The sequence below is a fragment of the Muntiacus reevesi genome, chromosome 5 (assembly GCF_963930625.1).
Source record: "Muntiacus reevesi chromosome 5, mMunRee1.1, whole genome shotgun sequence".
Classification (NCBI taxonomy): domain Eukaryota; kingdom Metazoa; phylum Chordata; class Mammalia; order Artiodactyla; family Cervidae; genus Muntiacus; species Muntiacus reevesi.
Window position 1 is genome coordinate 39,847,268 of NC_089253.1, and position 19,321 is coordinate 39,866,588.

General features: G+C 38.9%; 1 protein-coding gene across 2 annotated transcripts in view; it reads right to left on the minus strand.

The window, feature by feature from the left end:
• The window catches only part of ATL3 (atlastin GTPase 3), a 41,767-nt gene that overhangs the window by 13,427 nt on the left and 9,019 nt on the right, over window positions 1-19,321 (minus strand). For both annotated transcript variants that reach the window (XM_065937587.1, XM_065937586.1), the window contains exons 2-8: window positions 16,732-16,946; window positions 16,450-16,593; window positions 9,812-9,916; window positions 9,253-9,303; window positions 6,472-6,528; window positions 5,561-5,653; window positions 4,543-4,681 (exon numbers count right to left, since the gene is read on the minus strand). In XM_065937587.1, the coding sequence (XP_065793659.1) occupies window positions 4,543-4,681; window positions 5,561-5,653; window positions 6,472-6,528; window positions 9,253-9,303; window positions 9,812-9,916; window positions 16,450-16,593; window positions 16,732-16,938 (796 nt within the window). In that variant the 5' untranslated portion in view covers window positions 16,939-16,946. The remainder of the gene's footprint in view (window positions 1-4,542; window positions 4,682-5,560; window positions 5,654-6,471; window positions 6,529-9,252; window positions 9,304-9,811; window positions 9,917-16,449; window positions 16,594-16,731; window positions 16,947-19,321) is intronic.

A 19,321-nucleotide genomic window follows, 5' to 3' on the forward strand; every position in this document is an offset into this window, starting at 1 on the left:
TCACATGACTTAGACAATCTCCACATCTCATGGCGTCCAAGAAGATTGCTCCCTACAATGTCTTCTGTTTAATTTCCAGCTAAATATCTCAGTAGTTACTGTATTAGGTCTCTCTGCTATAGTAAAAAAGGAAAACAGTTTTCTTTATGGTGATGACAGTCATCCTGTGTCTGCTGAAAAGGAGTCTCAAAAATGAGCTAATCTCCTAGCTAACTACTGTAGGAAGCAGCAGCTTAGCACTGATTATACCATAACTAAGATTGTGTCTGGCAGGTGTTCACCTCTGAATAAATAGTTAATCTTTTAAAAAATAAAGTAAGACCAGTAAAACAATCCCTGAAGTAATTAGGGGAACATTTGCAGAAACAGCTTCAGAATGCAGTTCTTAATAAATTTAAATGTTCTACAAAAACTACATGAAGGTCTTTTTCTGGATTACCCCTAAACATTCTCAGGCTAATGTCTTATCTAGATTATACAGGGCAGAGCTGTAGGATCTCAACCAAGTCACTGTACAAGTATATGCTTGAGAAAATACAATGTCTAGGAAATTTTTTTTAACTCTCAGAAATGTTATCAACTCTACTTAAAGGTCCCCCACAACGAAGTTTATGTGGTTCTCAACCAAGCACTTGCCAAATATTCACAAGTCACACACTATTTGCAATGTAACAGCCTCAATTTGCTCTTCATTCAAAACCCTTCAGTAACTTGTTTTAAAGGTTCCCTAAAATTAAAAAATACCCGTACACATATACCTTTGCAGAGCTAACAAGAATTCATCAACAACCCTCCTAATGACTACAGGTCCCTTAAAAGACACACAAAGGCAAGCTATTAACATATTTTTAAAGTGAAATAAAAAAGGAAATTTTTATTTCTCAAATCCTTCCTTTTTTAAAAACAACCTCATAAAAATTCACTTTTAAATAATTAGGATCATGCAATATATGCTACTCTGTACCTTCCACATTTAACAACATATCATGAACATCTTTCTATGGAAATACAGATATATCCATCTATCTACTTTTACCTTTTAAATGATTTATTTTCATCCCTTTGTGAGATGTACTGTAATTAAACCAATTTCTCAGAAATATATATTTAGGTTGCTTCCAATAATTCACTATTATAATAATGCAGCAGTGGTACTATCCTTGTCCACATATGTTTATCTACTTATATATGGATAGTTCCTAAGGAAAATTTCCTAAAAGTGAAATACTGGATCAAAAGATGTGAACATTTACAATGCTGCTACTGTGGTACAGACTATACAAATTTGTACCAACACATTTGAACTTTCTTGATTATAGTTAGGCAACACATATTTTCATGAATTATGTCTTGACCATCTGTATTTCTTCCTTTGGGACTTGCCTTTCCATGTAGCAAAAGAGGATTTTAACCCTAAAAATGTGTTTTACAGTTTTATCATGCATAGTGAATAAGTATGAGACTGCTGTTGCTGCTAAGTCACTTCAGTCGTGCCCGACTCTAAGCGATCCCATCCCTGGGATTCTCCAGGCAAGAACACTGGAGTGGGTTGCCATTTCCTTCTCCAATGCATAAAAGTGAAAAGTGAAAGTGAAGTCGCTCAGTCATGTCTGACTCTTCGCGACCCCATGGACTGCAACCTACCAGGCTCCTCCGTCCATTGCTTATATAGAATTTGTTCCCTATTTTATAATATGAAGCTTAGCACCCTTAATGTTTAGTGACAAACCCTTCATATCTGTAAATCCGTGTACTCTGGAGTGTCCCCTGCTAAAATGCATGTCTATCTGGAATCTCAGAATATCTTATTTAAAAATAGAGGCTTTATAGATGTAATAAGTTGAGATCATACTGGATGAGAGTGGGACCTAAATTCAAAGAGCAGTATCCTTGCAAGAAGAGAGAACACAGGGAAGGTGGCCATGTGAGCAGAGGCAGAGAGCAGAGTGATGAAACTAAAAGTCAAGGAATGCCAAGGACTGCCAGCAACCACCAAGAGAAGCATAGGACAGATTCCCCTCAAGAGCCTCCAAGAAGAACCTAGCCTGACAACACCCTGATTTTGGAATTCTGGTCTCCTAACTGCTAGCGGATGAATTTCTTAAGAAATCTAGTTTATGGTACTTTTTTACAGCAGTTCCTAGGAAACTAACATAAAATACATACCCAAGAGTGATAGAAAATTTCAAAAGTCAAGGTTACAGAACTTTAAAAAGCTCTTCCTGTTTCCTAGAATAATATGATGAAAATTAATTTTAAAACAGAATATTCTGAAATATTTAGATGCTTAATAATACGAAGGAATGTCATGCTTGTATATTATGTATGTTTATGCCCAATAACCTGAAACCACCCTAAATCAAGACAAAGGTAGGAGGAGTCACTCCCACTCACCCTCTCTTAAACATCTTCAGTTAAGATTCCACTGGATAGTTTCCCTACCAGTAATGAATATACCAGAGCTCAGATTTGGTAAATGCATATCTAATAATGGAACAAAAATAATGGAACAAAATCCTAAACAACACCTCACCTACAAACTCAACTTTCTTACCTACTCAACTCAGAGAATTCACTCACAACGGCTTTTGTTTCAGCACCAGTAGTTGCCTAAGCAGATTTCTCTCCAAAGGCAGACCCCAACCTAGGGTTTCTGAACTGCCAACCTATAGGCTATGAAAGTTTCCCACTCAGGAAAGCTGCCAACCATATAAAATGTCACATAGGTGACAAATAGAAGGTAAAGGTAAGCCTTTCAAATTTTTTTTTGCAATAGTAAGACCAGCTGGAATGTAAATCTTAAGCTGAACGAGCATATTAACTTTCTTGAATCCACTGAGTTACATAAATTGAAAATTATGCATTTTAAGTTTAATACGAAGTAATAAAAAACTTCCACTTCACAAGGCAAGTTCCAGTAACTAAGCAGTGTAAATCCTCTAAGTGACTTGCCCAGTAGAGCAGAACTTCTGTTCTAACACACTACAGCTATGAGCAAGAAGGATCTGGATGTGGGTCTCTGTCCCACCACCTACTAGCTGAGTACTCTGAGCAAGTTATATACCTTTTCTAAGCCAGTTTCTTCATTTGTAAGATAAGGGAAATATCAGTTCCATGGAATTACTGGGAGCAATAAGTATAAAAGTAACTAGCATAGTGTTGGTGCTCAGTCGCTCTAGTTGTGTCTGACTCTTTGCGACCCCATGGACTGTAGCCTGCTAGGCTCCTCTGTCCCTGGGATTCTCCAGGCAAGAATACTGGAGTAGGCTGCCATTTCCTACTCCACATAGTGTTGCTGCTATGGTCTGAATGTCCGTGTCCTTCCAAAACTCACATGTTGAAATTCTAAGGTGATATGATAGTATTAGTAGGCAGGGCCTTTGGGAAGTGATTAGTCATGAGAGTGAAGCCAAGTGGGATCAGTGCTCCTATGAAAGAGATCCTACCATGCTCCCTAGCCCATTCCCCCCAAGAGGATACAACCAGAAGTTTTGAGGCCAGAAAGACAACCTCCCCGGATCATGCTGGCACTCAGATCTTGGAAATCCAGTCTCCAAAGCTATGAGAAATGAATTTCTGTTTTTTATAAACTACCCAGTCTATGGTATTTTGTCACAGCACCCTGGAGAGACTGACAGCGGGGAACATAAACGGCCACTAAAAATGGCAGCGATTATTATTTCAATTTTACTAGGAATCTAAGAAGCTCCAATGGGCTTCCCTGGTGGCTCAGTGATAAAGAATCCATCTGCCCATGCAGGAGACGTGGGTTCAATCTCAGGGGATCAGAAATATCTCCTAGAGAAGGAAATGACAACCCTCTCCAGTATTCTTGCTGGGAAATCCCCTGGACAGAGAAGTCTGGTGGGCTACAGTCCATAGTGTCGCAAAAATAGTCAGACTGGACTCAGTGACTGAAAACAAAAGAAGCTCAGATTAATTTATAAACGAAAGTGCTTGGTTAAACCCATGTGTAAACTGAGGACTAGCTATTAAATGACTCAAGGTTTCAGTGAGTCAGGATCAAAAATAAGACAATGGAACTCAAGAGTCCCACCTCTGATTCCTCTAAGCTACCATCTGGTTACCACTTCCTGATAGTAACTCATGACCCAGCACCAAGTTTGCTATAATCACAAATAAGATGAAAACAATAGCCATGCCATGCATCATACTACCTTTGTTTGGGACTTTAGTTTTACTTCATAAAAATGAGCTGACTAATGTTAAGTCTTCCTTTATCTAGCATTTTTATCTCTTGTAAACCAGGAATCACAACATCATTCTTAGAAAGATCATTAATGGGTATTACCACAGCCATTTCAGATGGAGAAACTAAGATAATATAATTCTGATGGTCACACTAAGGTAGGAGAAAAAAATTGAACTAGACTCTAAAAACTATTCTTTCTAAAAGAACATAGTATTCTTTCTAAAAGAACATAAATTGTGAGTTACTGTTCGCAATTAATATTTTCTGGTCACTCTTTTTAATTCCAAATATAAAAATCACATGTATAAATAACATCATTTGCAACACACCTTTCAATTTGCCATCAAAGTCAGGGCTTGTGGCCACCTGGAGTCCAGGATGTGGTAGTAGAAAACAGGAGACGCTGGAGAAACATGAATGGATGTGATTCCGGACATTCTGAATTTCTTCATGTTGATGTTCTTTTACCTGCCAATAAAGGCCAACAATTTACAAACGACCATGTTTTTCCTAACCAGCACTCACTAGTATAGGACAAAGAGAAGAAGACTTTCCAACTCTAAAAGATCACAGTGGCCCAGGTGTTGTCCAGTGAGGAAACTCAGAACCCTGAGAAGCAATAAATGTATACATTTGATTAACTACGGCTTGGCTCCTAGAGCTATCGAAGAACAGGTACTACAGAGTTTCTTAAAAGAGTATTGCACAAGACTTAGGAAGAATAAGGAAAGATTTGCGGGCACGAAGGACACGGAAAGGCTTGTGGGCATGAAACAGTAAGCAGTGACTGACTGTGTTTTAATTTTGGAAAACAGACTAAGCCTGTTTGTATCCACACCAGAAACCAAAAACACATATGGACTCATGTGAATTGTGAAATGGAAATTGCAATCAAAGCTTGGGCTTTTGCCTGGGGTTTTTCTCTCCAGTCCCTGTGAGTTATATACACAGGTTCTATAACCTTACCATGAATAATATCAGTTTGTGCTAATTAATAATTCCTAAGTGTTTAACACACAATGTAATTTTCCATCATCTGCTTTAAATACAGTGGTGGAGAGTGGTTTAGTCGCTAAGTTGTGTCCGACTCCCGTGACCCCACGGACTATAGCCAGCCAGACTCCTCTGTCCATGGGATTTCCCAAGCAAGAATACTGGAGTAGGTTGCCATTTCTTTCTCCAGAGGATCTTCCTGATCCAGGAATTAAACCCAGGTCTTCTGCAGTGCAGGCAGATTCTTTACCAACTGAGCTAAGAGGGAATCCCTTTAAATATAGTAGCTAAAGGCAAATGAGAAAGTTATCACTACTTTTAGGTAATTCCTCAGAAGACTATATTTCTATTTACCTGTAGACGCTTTTCCAAAAATGACATTCCTCCCTGTAATCCATAGTTGTATTCATAAGGGAAACTCCAGTCTCGAACCAGGAACATCAGTGTCTATTTAGAAAAAGAGCAGAACACATTATAAAACTACATAAATGTATTTTCAAAATAATCATTGAAATACTTCTTCGCAAAATGCCAGCTTCTTCAAAAGGGGCAAGAAAATGTGCTAAAGGATTTATCTACCCAATCCTACCCTGTAATGTCTTAGAAACCCTATAAAGACTAGAAGGACATGCATAAGCCATTTGTGAGGTCAGTATATCTCATCTGATATTTTTGTCCTTATGGGTTAAGAGAAGAGATTGATGAAAACAGACTGATGAGAAAATGCTACATTCGGGGGTCTGCTCAAAAGGCAAGTATGAAGAATAAGGTGAAGGACAAGAAAAAAAAGAGCACTAGCTAATCATAAAATGAGATCTGTTAAAGTCAGACAGGAAAAAAAACTAAAATAAAGACAATGCTTAGAGATCCTTTAATCTTACTGAGAGTACTGTGCATTTTCATCCTCATAAAGCAGTTAGCTAAAGCTGGGGTCAGCAAACGTTTTCCATAAAGGGCCAGAGAGTAAATATTTCAGACTGTTGTAGCAAGCAGCAGCCATGGACAATACAAATGAGTGTAGCTGTGTTCCAATAAAGCCTTCACTATGGCCAACTGACATTTAAATTTCAGATTATTTCCACATACCATGAAATATTATTCCTCTTTTGATTTTTTTAACCATTTAAAAATGTAAAAAAGAAAACACTCATAACTCACAGGTCATATAAAAACAGACAGTTGGCCATATTTGGTCTGTGGATTATAGTTTGCTCATCTATGAATTAAAACAAAGATGTGACTTATATTTACAGTTAACAGTCTACCTGGAAGGGTTTTTGGAAAATTTCATCCATCGCCAGACGACCATATTCTGTGAAGAGCTTTAAAAAAGAAGAGTTATGGTTTGTAAGGCAATATTACATAAAGCATTTTAATGGCTATTCTGTAGCAAATAATTCTTTTAACAGACTGAATACTATTTATATGAGACCAAAATTCTACACTCCCAAAGGAATCACGAACCTTAAAATAATCTAGATTATTCCTCTCTCACAAATTCCTCGTCCCAATTCATTAGCAAACCCAAAATCCAACCATGTGCAACTTCCACGTGGCTTAGAATATTGTGACAGCTTCTCACTGTGTCAGCCCCAGACTCTCCTCAACACAGTGGCCACAGTGGCTCTGTTATACGTAAGGTTAGTCAGACCACATGATGCCTCTGCTCAAAACCCTTCAACCTCATTGCGAATAAAAGCCAGACCCTGCAGTGTGATCTGGCCACACTGGCCCTCCTTGATGTTCCTCAAACTTGCTGCGTGCACTGCCATCCCAGGGCCTTTGTTCTGACGCCTCCTTCTGCCTGCAATGTTCTTCCCCCAAACACCTGAACAGCTTCATCGCTCCTTCAGGTATTTACTCCAATGACTCCTTTCTAATGAAGCTTCTCATGGCCATCTACCTAAAAACGTTACACCTCTCCACCCAGTATTTCCCATCCCATGTCCTTTCAAATTCTTCTCCTCACTTGTCTATACACTATACCTTTACTCATCTTGATTAGTAACAGTCTTCACTACTAGCATTTAAAGTCTATGAGGCAAGGATGCTCTGTGCACTATGGGACCTCCAGCACCGAGGACAGCACGTACCAGACCTGCAGGACGCATGCCATTTGAATGACCCAATGAATGAATTCTTCAGAGTTAGGGCTTACCCGTTGACCTCTATTTCTTCATGAAGCTGCACCAAAAAGTACAGCAAAATGAAGTGCAAAAGTCATAAACTCACAGGACAGAGAGGCAGAGAAAGGGTTTGAAAGAGAAGAGTTGTCACAAACACTCTGGAAGGAGAACAAATGAGGACTGTCTTGGGTTTTGGCTTTCTCCACCCCGCTAAGAATAAGACATCTATGAGGCAGGGGCCAAAAAGAAGAAGCAGAGTCTCAGCAGAATCCCCGAAAGGCTCAGAAATTAAAGCACCAGCTACCCTGAAAGCGGAGGTGAGGGAGCGGGGCTGACGACTAAGGAAACAGTTGGAAGTCTTTGTACGTATTATACACACATATCACGTCCAGCTTACCCAACCAGAGATGATACATTTCTACTGTTTTAAGTCACCCAGGTTATGGCACTCTGTGACGTGTGTGCAGCGGTCCTGAGGCATCACTCACGCCTAGTCGTTTCTGCACCCTCTCACTGCCGGGACTACGAAACCCGTAAGGAATCAGGTCTAGCTCACACACTAGTGTTATCACACACACGGTCCACTGCCTCTCACTGACTGTTGCCGTTGTCTGGTTGCTCAGTCGGGTCTCTTTGAGACCCCACAGACTGTAGCCCACCAGGCTCCTCTGTCCATGGGGTTTCCCAGGCAAGAATACTGGAGTGGGTTGCCTTTTGCTGACCCAGGGGATCTCCCTGACCCAGGGGTCAAACTCATGTCTCCTGCACTGGCAGGTGGACTCTTTCCCACTGATCGACCAGGGAAGCCCTCACACAAATCAGGTATTCCAAAAAATGTGTGAAAGAAAGGAGCTTAGAAAGGAGTCAATTTCGGGTGAAAAGGTTTCAAACTCAAGTTGTGATGGATACGTATCATGGAGCAACAGCTCTCAACCACCGAATGATGGCACTGGTGTAGAACCACCAACTATGAAGCACAAGTAACTGCTAACAGTAACATTAAGAACCAAAATTTCAGATTTATTTTGTTCTTTTTAAAAGGAATATAAATTAAAACTAATTCAAGGTAATCTCTATAATAAATGACAGCCCCACTCTCGTATTCTGATACATTTCTTGAATGTCAGTGGAGGAGAAGAATTCGAGAAGCATGCCAGACTGCATTCAACTCTGGGATACCCAATGAAGAGGATTTCACAGGAAAAACGTGTAAGAACTGCTGCTATGGAGAAGAGAGGATATGACTAAAAACAGCAGCAGGTTTAATAAGTAACAGCTAGCACATATTAAGCACATACTATTTTCCAGGCAATGACCCTATGCCCTTGATAAATATTAATTTATTTAGCCTCACTTGAATTATTGCAGTAGGTTCATAAGCAGTCTCACTGAATGCATCATTGCACCTCTAAAAATATACTCTAAACACAACAGTCACCATGATCCTTTTATCACATGTCAAACAATATCACTCCTCTGATGTAAACATGGCTCCCATCTCACCCAGAGGAAAAGCCCACGTCCTTACAAAGCAGGGCATCACTGGAAGCTGAGTGCCTGCCTCTCTGATGCCCTTCTCCTGTCTCACCCTCCAACCTCACCCACTGGCCTCCCTGCTATTCCTGGATCCCACCAAGGACACTCCACCTCAAGGTCTTTCTTCCTGCTGTTTCCTCCCCTGCACCACTTTCCCCCCAAAATATCCGCAGGATTTACCTACTGACTTTTTTCAGTCCCCTGCTTAACTCAGTAGGAGCATCCCTGACCACTCCAATCATAGACACACAGAGTGAAGGATTACCATGAATCCGCACCTTCCTCCACACTTCAATCTTTTGCTGAAACTACTCAGTTGTAAAACGCACCGTGGCCTTAAAACTTTTAAATGACATTATTAACATTTTTATGAGGAATACATACCTGCAGCTGTTGAAGATCATCTTCTTGAATGTTCTGGGACAAATTATAAATCTAGAAAACAAAATTTCAGATTGATACTACTCTAATCTACTTCAGATGAATCCCAAGTAAGTCTAAAGCAGTGAACAGAAGCTTGTACAGTTAAAGGTCTGCATATAAGAATACGAGGTCTGTTTAAACAGTAATATTATCTCTCTTCTTGGAGAACTATGCATATACGGTTGAAATTGCATAATTCTTCCTTTATAGTTTAAAATACAGTTTTCTTATTTTTTTTCACCAAATCTACATTTCCTGTGTAATGCAACCGATTTAACTTCAATTTCCACTTTTCAGACTTTTCCAGGAATATACTATATATATTTATGACCAAAGTGGAAAAATATTAATAATTTAGGCTGCTTCTTAAGCTTATAAGAGTTTCACTTATATCTGTAGTATAAAAAGAACATTTACATATCACCATAGGAATTCTGACAACAGAACAATAGCTGAAACTAGATGTGTCCTCTCCATCTTATTTCTTCTACAAAAGCTTTTCCTAGTCAACTGGTTTTACCTGAACAGAGCTGGTCATGGTGCTCAGAGCAAAGATGGTAGCACAGTCTTTCACAGTGGACTGGCTGTCAAATGCCCCCTGGGTATCCATCAGAACAACTGCAACCTATAAAACACACAAACACACACACAAAATATGTTAAAGTGACAAGGAGGAAGCACATGCTTGTAGGTTCTATCAGAAAAACACAATTACAGTTAACCCTTGAACAACACAGGTTTGAACCACACGGGTCCACTTATATGCAGATTTTTTTCAATAAAGGAAAGTATTTAGATGCCTTGCTTTTTTGACCAGAGAACTTTGCTGGAAAAGATTATCTGCTCTGATAGACAGTACAGAACAGAGGTGTACAGAGCAATACGAAAAGAATGGAAAATTACCCTAACAATCAAGACAGCCAAATGTTGAAGCCAATTAGCTCACTTTTCAAGCCAGTCCTGTGGATGTTTTTGTTGTTGAAAAACAAATTTAAAATATTGACTTAGTTTAAACTCAGGCATTATCCAATAAAAATAAAACACATGGCCTTTTTGGCATTTCCCTGCAAAGCAGAATACTTCTCTTTAATTTATAGGATTTTCTGATCATTTGATAAAAGAAAAACAAACATTGATTTCAATCTTTAGGAAAAAGAGACCACACCACAGATGCCAAATGAAAGCAAGAGAATCAAAGCTGTCGTTCACTCTGTGTAACCAGGTTTCATGAAGCCTCATACTTTCCAAAAAGAACTTAATGACCCAGTCCCACCTTAAAAGTGAAATTTATGCAAAATGTTAAAAAAAAAAAATGTAGTACCTACCATCCTTATATAACTTGCAATAATTGAAAAGATATCTGCACTCTGACATTCACTGCAGCATTATTCAGAATAACCAAGGTATGAAAACAGGCTAAATGTTGTTTGACTGATGAATGGATAAACAAAATGGAGTATATATCCATACACTGGATTATTTTACCATGGAAATGAGTCAAGTCTCAATACATGTTACATCATGGTAGGGTCTTGAGGGCACTGGGCTGGCTGGGAGAGGTCATACAAAAGACCCATATTTTATACAATTCCATTTGTATGAAACAGCAAACATGGAGGACGAAAGGAGATCAGTTGTGGCCAGGGGCTGGGAGAGGAGGGAAATGGGACGTGACTGAGTTTCTTTGTGGGGGTAATGAAAATGTTCTGGCATTAGATGGTAATACTTGCAGTCTTGTAAGTGTACTAAAAATAGCTGAATTACACACTTTGAAAGGATGAATTTTATTGTAGGCAAATTATATCTCAATAAAAAGAAAATCATAACATCTGCTAATAAGAAAAATGATGCTAACTAGAGGGAAAAAGAAGAAATACTAAAGAGAAGCTCTTTGAGGAGTGGGAGTCATATGTATGCTTAAAGTGCTGGATATTTGGAGGGAAATGGTATTAATATATCATGTAATGGAACAGTAAAATGCCCTAACAACCTTCAAGAACAGTTTGGCAATAGTGAGAAATAGAGGAAATGGGTATTCTCAGACCCAGTAATTCCACTTTTAAGAGACTTTCCAATGTTTTTTACTAGAACCCACAGTAAGAAATATATTTTGCATTACAATCAAATATGCACATCCATAAAGCTGAAACTTCATTTTTATCTGTTCTATATATACTCTAATACTTTCTAGTTCTTATTTTTAAAAAACTGGTCATAACAGTCCAAGTTCGATGCATTAGACAGGGCACTCAAAGCTGGTACACTGGGACAACCCAGAGGGATGGGATGGGGAGGGAGGTGGGAGGGGGACTCGGGATAGGGGACACACGTACACCTGTGTTTAAAATTCTCCAAGCCAGGCTTCAACAGTATGTGAACCGTGAACTTCCAGATGTTCAAGCTGGTTTTAGAAAAGGCAGAGGAACCAGAGATCAAATTGCCAACATCCACTGGATCACTGAAAAAGCAAGAGAGTTCCAGAAAAACATGTACTTCTGCTTTATTGACTATGCCAAAGTCTTTGACTGTGTGGATCACCACAAATTCTGGAAAATTCTGAAAGAGATGGGAATACCAGACCATCTGACCTGCCTCTTGAGAAATCTGTATGCAGGTCAGGAAGCAACAGTTAGAACTGAACAAGAACAACAGACTGGTTCCAAATCGGGAAGGAGTATGTCAAGGCTGTATACTGCCACCCTGCTTATTTAACTTATATGCAGAGTACATCGTGAGAAATGCTGGGCTGGAGGAAGCACAAGCTGGAATCAAGATTGCCGGGAGAAATATCAATAACCTCAGATATGCAGACAACACCACCCTTATGGCAGAAACTGAAGAAGAACTAAAGAGCCTCTTGATGCAAGTGAAAGAAGAGTGAAAAAGTTGACTTAAAGCTCAACATTCAGAAAACTAAGACCATGGCATCTGGTTCAATCACTTCATGGCAAATAGATGGGTAAACAGTGGAAACAGTGGCTGACTTTATTTTTCTGGGCTCCAAAATCATTGCAGATGGTGACTGCAGCCATGAAATTAAAAGACGCTTGCTCCTTGGAAGAAAAGTTATGACCAACCAAGAGAGCATATTAAAAAGCAGAGACGTTACTTTGCCAACAAAGGTCCGTCTAGTCAAGGCTATGGTTTTTCCAGTAGTCATGTATGGGTGTGAGAGTTGGAATATAAAGAAAGCTGAGTGGTGAATAATTGATGCTTTTGAACTGTGGTGTTGGAGAAGACTCTTGAGAGTCCCTTGGACTGCAAGGAGATCCAATCAGTCCATCCTAAAGGAGATCAGTCCTGAATATTCACTGGAAGGACTGATGTTGAAGCTGAAACTCCAATACTTTGGCCACCTGCTGCGAAGAACTGACTCACTGGAAAAGACCCTGATGCTGGGAAAGACTGAAGGTAGAAGGGGACGACAGAGGATGAGATGGTTGGATGGCATCACCAACTCAATGGACATGAGTTTGAGCAAACTCTGGGAGTTAGTGATGGACAGGGAGGCCTGGCGTGCTGCAGTCCATAGGGTTGCAGAATTGGACATGACTGAGTGACTGAACTGTACACCCGTGGCTGATTTATGTCAATGTATGGCAATGTATGGCAAAAACCACCACAATATTGTAAAATAATTAGTCTCCAATTAAAATAAATAAATTAATTTAAAAAATAAAATGAAAAACTAATCTGAAAAAAAAAACTGGTCATAAGCAATAAATTGATTTCTCTATACTTTATTGGGTCATGGACACAGTTCAAAAACTGTGGCCTGGAGACATGCTTGCACACTACTCACAAAAACATTTTTCAGGCTGTTCACTATAGCAGGAATTACAAAATGAAAAAAAGAAACAATCTAAATGCCCACCAATAGGGAAATCAGTAAACAAAATATGACATATTCATTTAATGATTACTATCCCTGGTGGTTCAGATAATAAAGAATCTGCCTGAATTCAGGAGACTCGGGATTCATTCTCTGGGTTGGGAAGATCCCCTGGAGAAGGAAATGGCAACCTACTCTGGTATTGTGGTCTGGAGAATTCCATGAACAGAGAAGCCTGGTGAGCTATAGTCCATGGGGTCACAATGAGTCAGACATGATTGAGCAACTAACACTTTATGAAACAACAGTTGCACGGCACTGGGCATCAGGTAACAAAGGATAATGATCCTTGAGAGAAACAAAACAGATGAGGTCAGACCTACAGGTGACACAACTGGCTAAGGCACAGGGCTGGGGAGCCCAGGCAGAGCCAAGAGTCCCCGAGTTGAGAAAATACAGCTGAGAGTCAGGGAGACCAAGGCAACAGGACTCTCAGGCAGAGCACCTGAGAGGAGAAGGCTACAGAGACAAAGAACACCATGGATCGCAGAGAGGCCCCATCAACTGTTCAGCTGAGTCTTGACAAGCTCATGTGAATAAGAAAATTACCTGAGGCTGGAGAAAGAGCCATTCAAAAGGCTTAGAGGGAAGAGTACTCACTGCTCACAGAGGGCCAAGAGTAGCACCTCTTCCCTCCAGTCAGATGACAAAAGCCCTGTAATTCTAAAGTCTTGCCTCATTAGTAAGGAGCAAATAGCTCTAGATTAAATACAGCTGCCTCATTTAACAAACCCTAAAATTTAAAAGCAAGACCAAAAAGGATCCATCAGCTTCCAAATTTCTTAAATGCATCCCATATAACATGCTAAGTATTTTATGGGAATTCAAAAATATCCAGCATCCAACTAGTTAAAATTCACACCTCTGGCATCCAATCAAAAGTTTGCAGGCATGCAAAGATATCACCCAAATGAGCATGCAAAGATATCACCCAAATGAGAAAAATCAATTAAAACTAACCCAGGACTGTCACAGATGTAAAACTAACAGAAAATGACTCTAAAACAGCATTCTGTATACCTGTACTTCATACATTCAAAAAGTTAAGTGCCATAAAAAACATTTAAACTTCTGAAGATGAAAATCTCAATGTCTGAAATGAAAAACACACTAGATGAGGGACATCCCTGATGGTCCAGCGGGTAAGACTCCACACTCCCAGTGCAGGGGGCCTGGGTTCAGTCCCTAGTCAGGGAACTAGATACCACATGTATGCCACAACTAAGTCCCCATGCCATGAGAAAGATCCCGTGAGCCACAACTAAGACTCAGTACAGTGAAAATAAATAATAAAGAAAAAAATACATTATATGGGATTAACAACAGATTTAAAAGATTGGTGAACCAGAAGACTTAGCAACAGATTTAAAAGATTGGTGAACCAGAAGACTTAGCAACAGAAACTATCCAAAAGGAAGCAGAGAAATAAAATTTTTTAAAATGAACGGAGCATCAGTGAGCTAAGGGACAACTTAAACAGCCTGACATACATGTAATAGGAATCCCCAAAGAGGATAAGGGACAAAAAAATATTTGAAGAAGCAATGGCCCCCCCAAATGTTTGAATTTTATAAAAATTATAAACCTGTAGACTCAAAAAGTTCAACAAAATTCAAGCACAAGAAACATAAAGTACACAAAGATGTATCATAATCCAATTGCTAAAAAAAAATAATAATGATAAAGAAAAAATTTTTAAGCAACCAGACTAAAAAGACACATTAAGCACGGAGACAAACAAAAATAAGGATAACAGTAGATTTCTCAGCAGAAACAATTGTCAGTAGAAAGGCAGGGGACTGACATCTCTGAAGCACGGAAAGACCAAACTCCCATCCTAGAATTCTATACCCAGCATAAGTATTTTCAAAACAAAGGTGAAATACTTTTCAGACACAGAACAAAAGCTAAAAGAATTCTGCACCGGAAGAGTAGCACTACAAGAACTTTTAAAGGAAGTCCTTCAAGCGGAAGGAAAAATGAACACAAACAATAGATAGAAATCTGGATGCAAAAAGTGAAGTACAGTTAATGGTAATTGCACGTGTAAGTACATGGCTTTTTTCTTATTATTTAAATATCTTTGAAAGATAACTGACCATTTACACATAAATAAATAAAAGTAAAAACAATGTTATTATAATAAAATATATGACAAAAGCACAAATGTTGGGAGGGGAGAAATGGAATATCAACTGTATCTTAATGAAGCTGCTAAAAAAAAATTAAAGAACAGATAAAACAATATCTAAAGATTCTTCCAAGCAAGTTTCTAACGTTCTATTTTAAAAAATCCTCATTCTCCTCCATTCTCTTCCTACCTACCGCCTTGCCCCCACGGCTTGTGGGATCTTAATACTTTGACCAGGAGTTGAACATGTGCACTCGGCAGTGGTCACACAGAGCCCCAACCACTGGACTGCCAGGCAAGTCTCTACATTCTCTTCCTTTAAAAAAAAAAGTGTAATAATCTCCCTATTTTGCTACACATTTTTTTATATGCATATCTAAGCATTTAAAAAAAAATTAGAGGGTTTTCTAATATACTTTTCTCCTGAAACTTCACTAAAACAAAGAGAGAGAAACAAAATATTTAAAGAAATAGTAAGAAAATTCATAAAATAAAACAGAAGCTGTGGAAACAGTGATCAAGAGTCATGCATCAATTCTCCATCTCCCAAAATATTTAATAACTTAACATCAAGGAAAAGGATGAAACTGAACAACACGAAGGGGAGATACGAAATCTTAAGCCTTGGAAAGACTCAAAAAATGAGAGGCACAAACAACCGTGAAAACATGCTTTAGTGTGAGAATAAAAACAGAAGGAAGGGGTTAAAGTCTGTTTAAGAAACAGTCATAACCCCAAATTCTCTTTCCACTTAAGGAGACACATACCTTGCCCCAGCTGACCCTTACAAAGAAATCTGGGGAGAAGGTCTACAACTGAAGCTTATGAGGCTCATGAGATGAGCTGCTGACAGCTGGAGGGGTGGGTGGAGTGAATGATTACAGAATTAAGAGTAAAGTAACTTCTGAACAGTTGAGAGCATTAGCCTCTGGGAAGTGAAAATGAGCAGAGAGAGGACTAGTTATCTTAGAAGCCTTATGTTACCCCTGACCTTTTAAACTACATTCATGCATTATTTTTAAATCTTGAACTTATATCATTTTGATAAAAATCATTTTAACTGGATTATCAGACTACACATTACAGTTTTCACTTCACTGTGTTTGTTAAGTTTGTAAGTCTTTTTCTTCCTTACCTTCTTTCCACCTGGCTTCTCCACAGTGAAAACCTCACTCCAGATCTGAATTCCGGTGGTTTCTGGGTCAGAGCCCCCTCGCCATGAAAACCCTGTCAACGGTTCTTCTGGGTCACCCAACCAGTTTGAATGGCCACCTTCCTTCTATAGAAGAAACAATAAATTTCCATTAAAACTTATTCAAGTAACTTTACACATGAAGGATAACTCATGAGGTGAGTTTGCTCTTTTGGACACAAAAGTCTCCACTTGCTAATTTGAAATGAAATAATTCTATCTTACCTGGAAATATAAGTATCGTAGCATGAAGTCCAGCAAGAAGGACTTGCCCTTTCGGAAGGCACCAGCCACCGACACCACCACCACATCAAGCTCTCGGATGTGGTCCTGTAAGAGGATGCTGGCCAAGGCTTTCTCTTCTAGCTCAAAGGAATGTTGGTCTTTCTGAACCAAAACAACCTGCACTGGACCAGGCTTTCCGCTCTCCATAGCATCACCTATGTTGTTACAGAGATTAAAAAAAAGTTTCAAATGTATGTATTTTTAGCATGGAAGAGTAAAAACTTTTTAAACAGAGCACAAAAGCACCCAACCATAAAAGAAAAAAAAAGATTAATTAGACTTCATTAAAATTACGAATTTTGTTCATTAAAAGACACCATTAAGGGAGTAAAAATGCAAGTTACAGGCTAAAAGATTTTAACACCTAAATCCAAAGGACTCATATCCAGAATCATTATAGAAATCCCAAAGAAAAATACAACTATTCCACCTTTAAAATGAGTAATAAGCAAAAAATTATGAACAGGCATTTCATTTAAAAAGGATATCCAAATGGTCAATAAGCATATGAAAAGGTTCTATACCATTATTTAACAAGGAAATGTAAATCAAAACCATAAGGAGATACCACCGCTTGCCCATCAGAATGGTACAACTGTAATTCTCATACACTCTGATGGGAATGGAACCACTCTGAAAAACTGTTAGGCAGTATCTACTAAAACTAAACATAACTATGACCCAGCCAATTTCACTCCTAGGTATATACCTAAGAGAAATAAATGTGTACATCCATCAAAAAACATATACACAAGAATGTTCACACCAGCTTCATTCAAAATGGTCCAAAACTGAAAATAAACCAAAAGTCCACCAAGAGTAGAAAGGGCACCTGCCACTGCCAAGCCTTTCACATACATCATTTTACTTAATCCTGAGAACTCTACGAGGTAAATAATACCATTCCATTTTAAAAATAAAGAAACTTAAGGCCTACAAAAGCTAAGTAACAGGTCCCAACGGGTCCTAGAGAAAACTTGAAAACATCTGTAGGTGACTATGCTTTGCAGATCACTCTTAAAAACCTAGTCAAGGTTGTAAAGGCAAGCAATTCTTTAGATCAAAATTAACACTAACTCGTAGTTTCTCTTCTAGAGTTAAAAACACAAAGATATTCTTTGAAATTCAGAGCCACTTAGGTATGTGGATTTACGGAAAGTTTACAAAAAACAAAAAACAAAAAAAAGCAGCAGCGGAGCCTATGAAATGAGGCAAAGCACGACTTCCTGTTCTAAAGGAGACGTTCTTAGGTCGTTAAAAGGATGCTGTTGTTGTTTAGTTGCTAAGTCACGTCCGATTGTGACCCCATGGACTAGACGGCCAGGCTCCTTTATCCATGGAATTCTCCAGGTACGAATACTGAAGAGGCTTGCCATTTCCTTCTCTAGGAGATCTTCCCACCCAGGGATCAAACCCATGTTTCCTGCATTAGCAAGCAGATTCTAATAACTGGGTATTTAATGAATTATATTAGGAAATTATGAATGAGTATTAGGAAACAAAACCATGTTTTAGTGGATTATTGCTTAGAAGGAGGCTAAATTTAAAAAAAAAAAAAACACTAATGAATTTAAAGTAAATTGAAGGACAAATATTAAGTTGAGCATAGTAGAGGTAGGTAGATATGGCCAAAATCATACATATGGTCCCAGAAACCCTTTCATCTGGGAAGCACTGAAGGCTGAATGATCACAGCAGGCAAAGTAGACAAAACAGCCTGACTGCCAGACTCTACCCTTTAAGTATGCACTGCTGCCCATTTTTTAAACTTACAGTATCAGACAGCAACAAAAGGCCTACCCACTTTTTACTTTTTTTGCGAACTACTGGAAAACAACCTATAACTATAGATTAAATGTCATGCTGGCATTATAATACACAGATACTAACACTTTTCTTTCCCATTATTTCCCATAACAAAAAGGAAACATTTTTGTGAATAATCTCTTGGAGTTCTTATTGACATAACAGCAGGTGATTCCGGGGCCTGAAGACCTTCAGTCTTTCATATAAAAGAACAAATGAGAACAATTTATTCACACCTTATGGATAAGGCACAGGGTTAAGTGCTGTGCAATACTCAAAGCAGTACCAAGATCCCTGAGATGGCTGGTTGCTCCCCCAACATCTATTTTTCTCCTGCTGCTATGGTAATATTTTTAGCTGGGCACATAAATGCTCAGAAGAAACACATTCCCAAACCAACCCTGTATGCAGGGTATCACTATGTGCCTAAGTTGACTGGAAATGACGCAGCAACTTTCAGATCATGCATCTTCCCCCTTCTTGCTGGTTAGATGCAAAAGTAGGAGCAAGTCACCCTGGACCAGGCATGTGAGGGTAACACCTCAACCAGAGAGGTAGGGCTGAGGACTTAGTGTCACACAACTGCCACTGCTGGCTCACTTTCACATGAAAGGAAAATGTCTACCTTGTTTAAATCACTTATTTGGAGGGTCTATGAGATACAGCCAAACTGAGTAACCAATACAATAGTCCCCCAGGACTTCACAATTAACTTCATGGTACT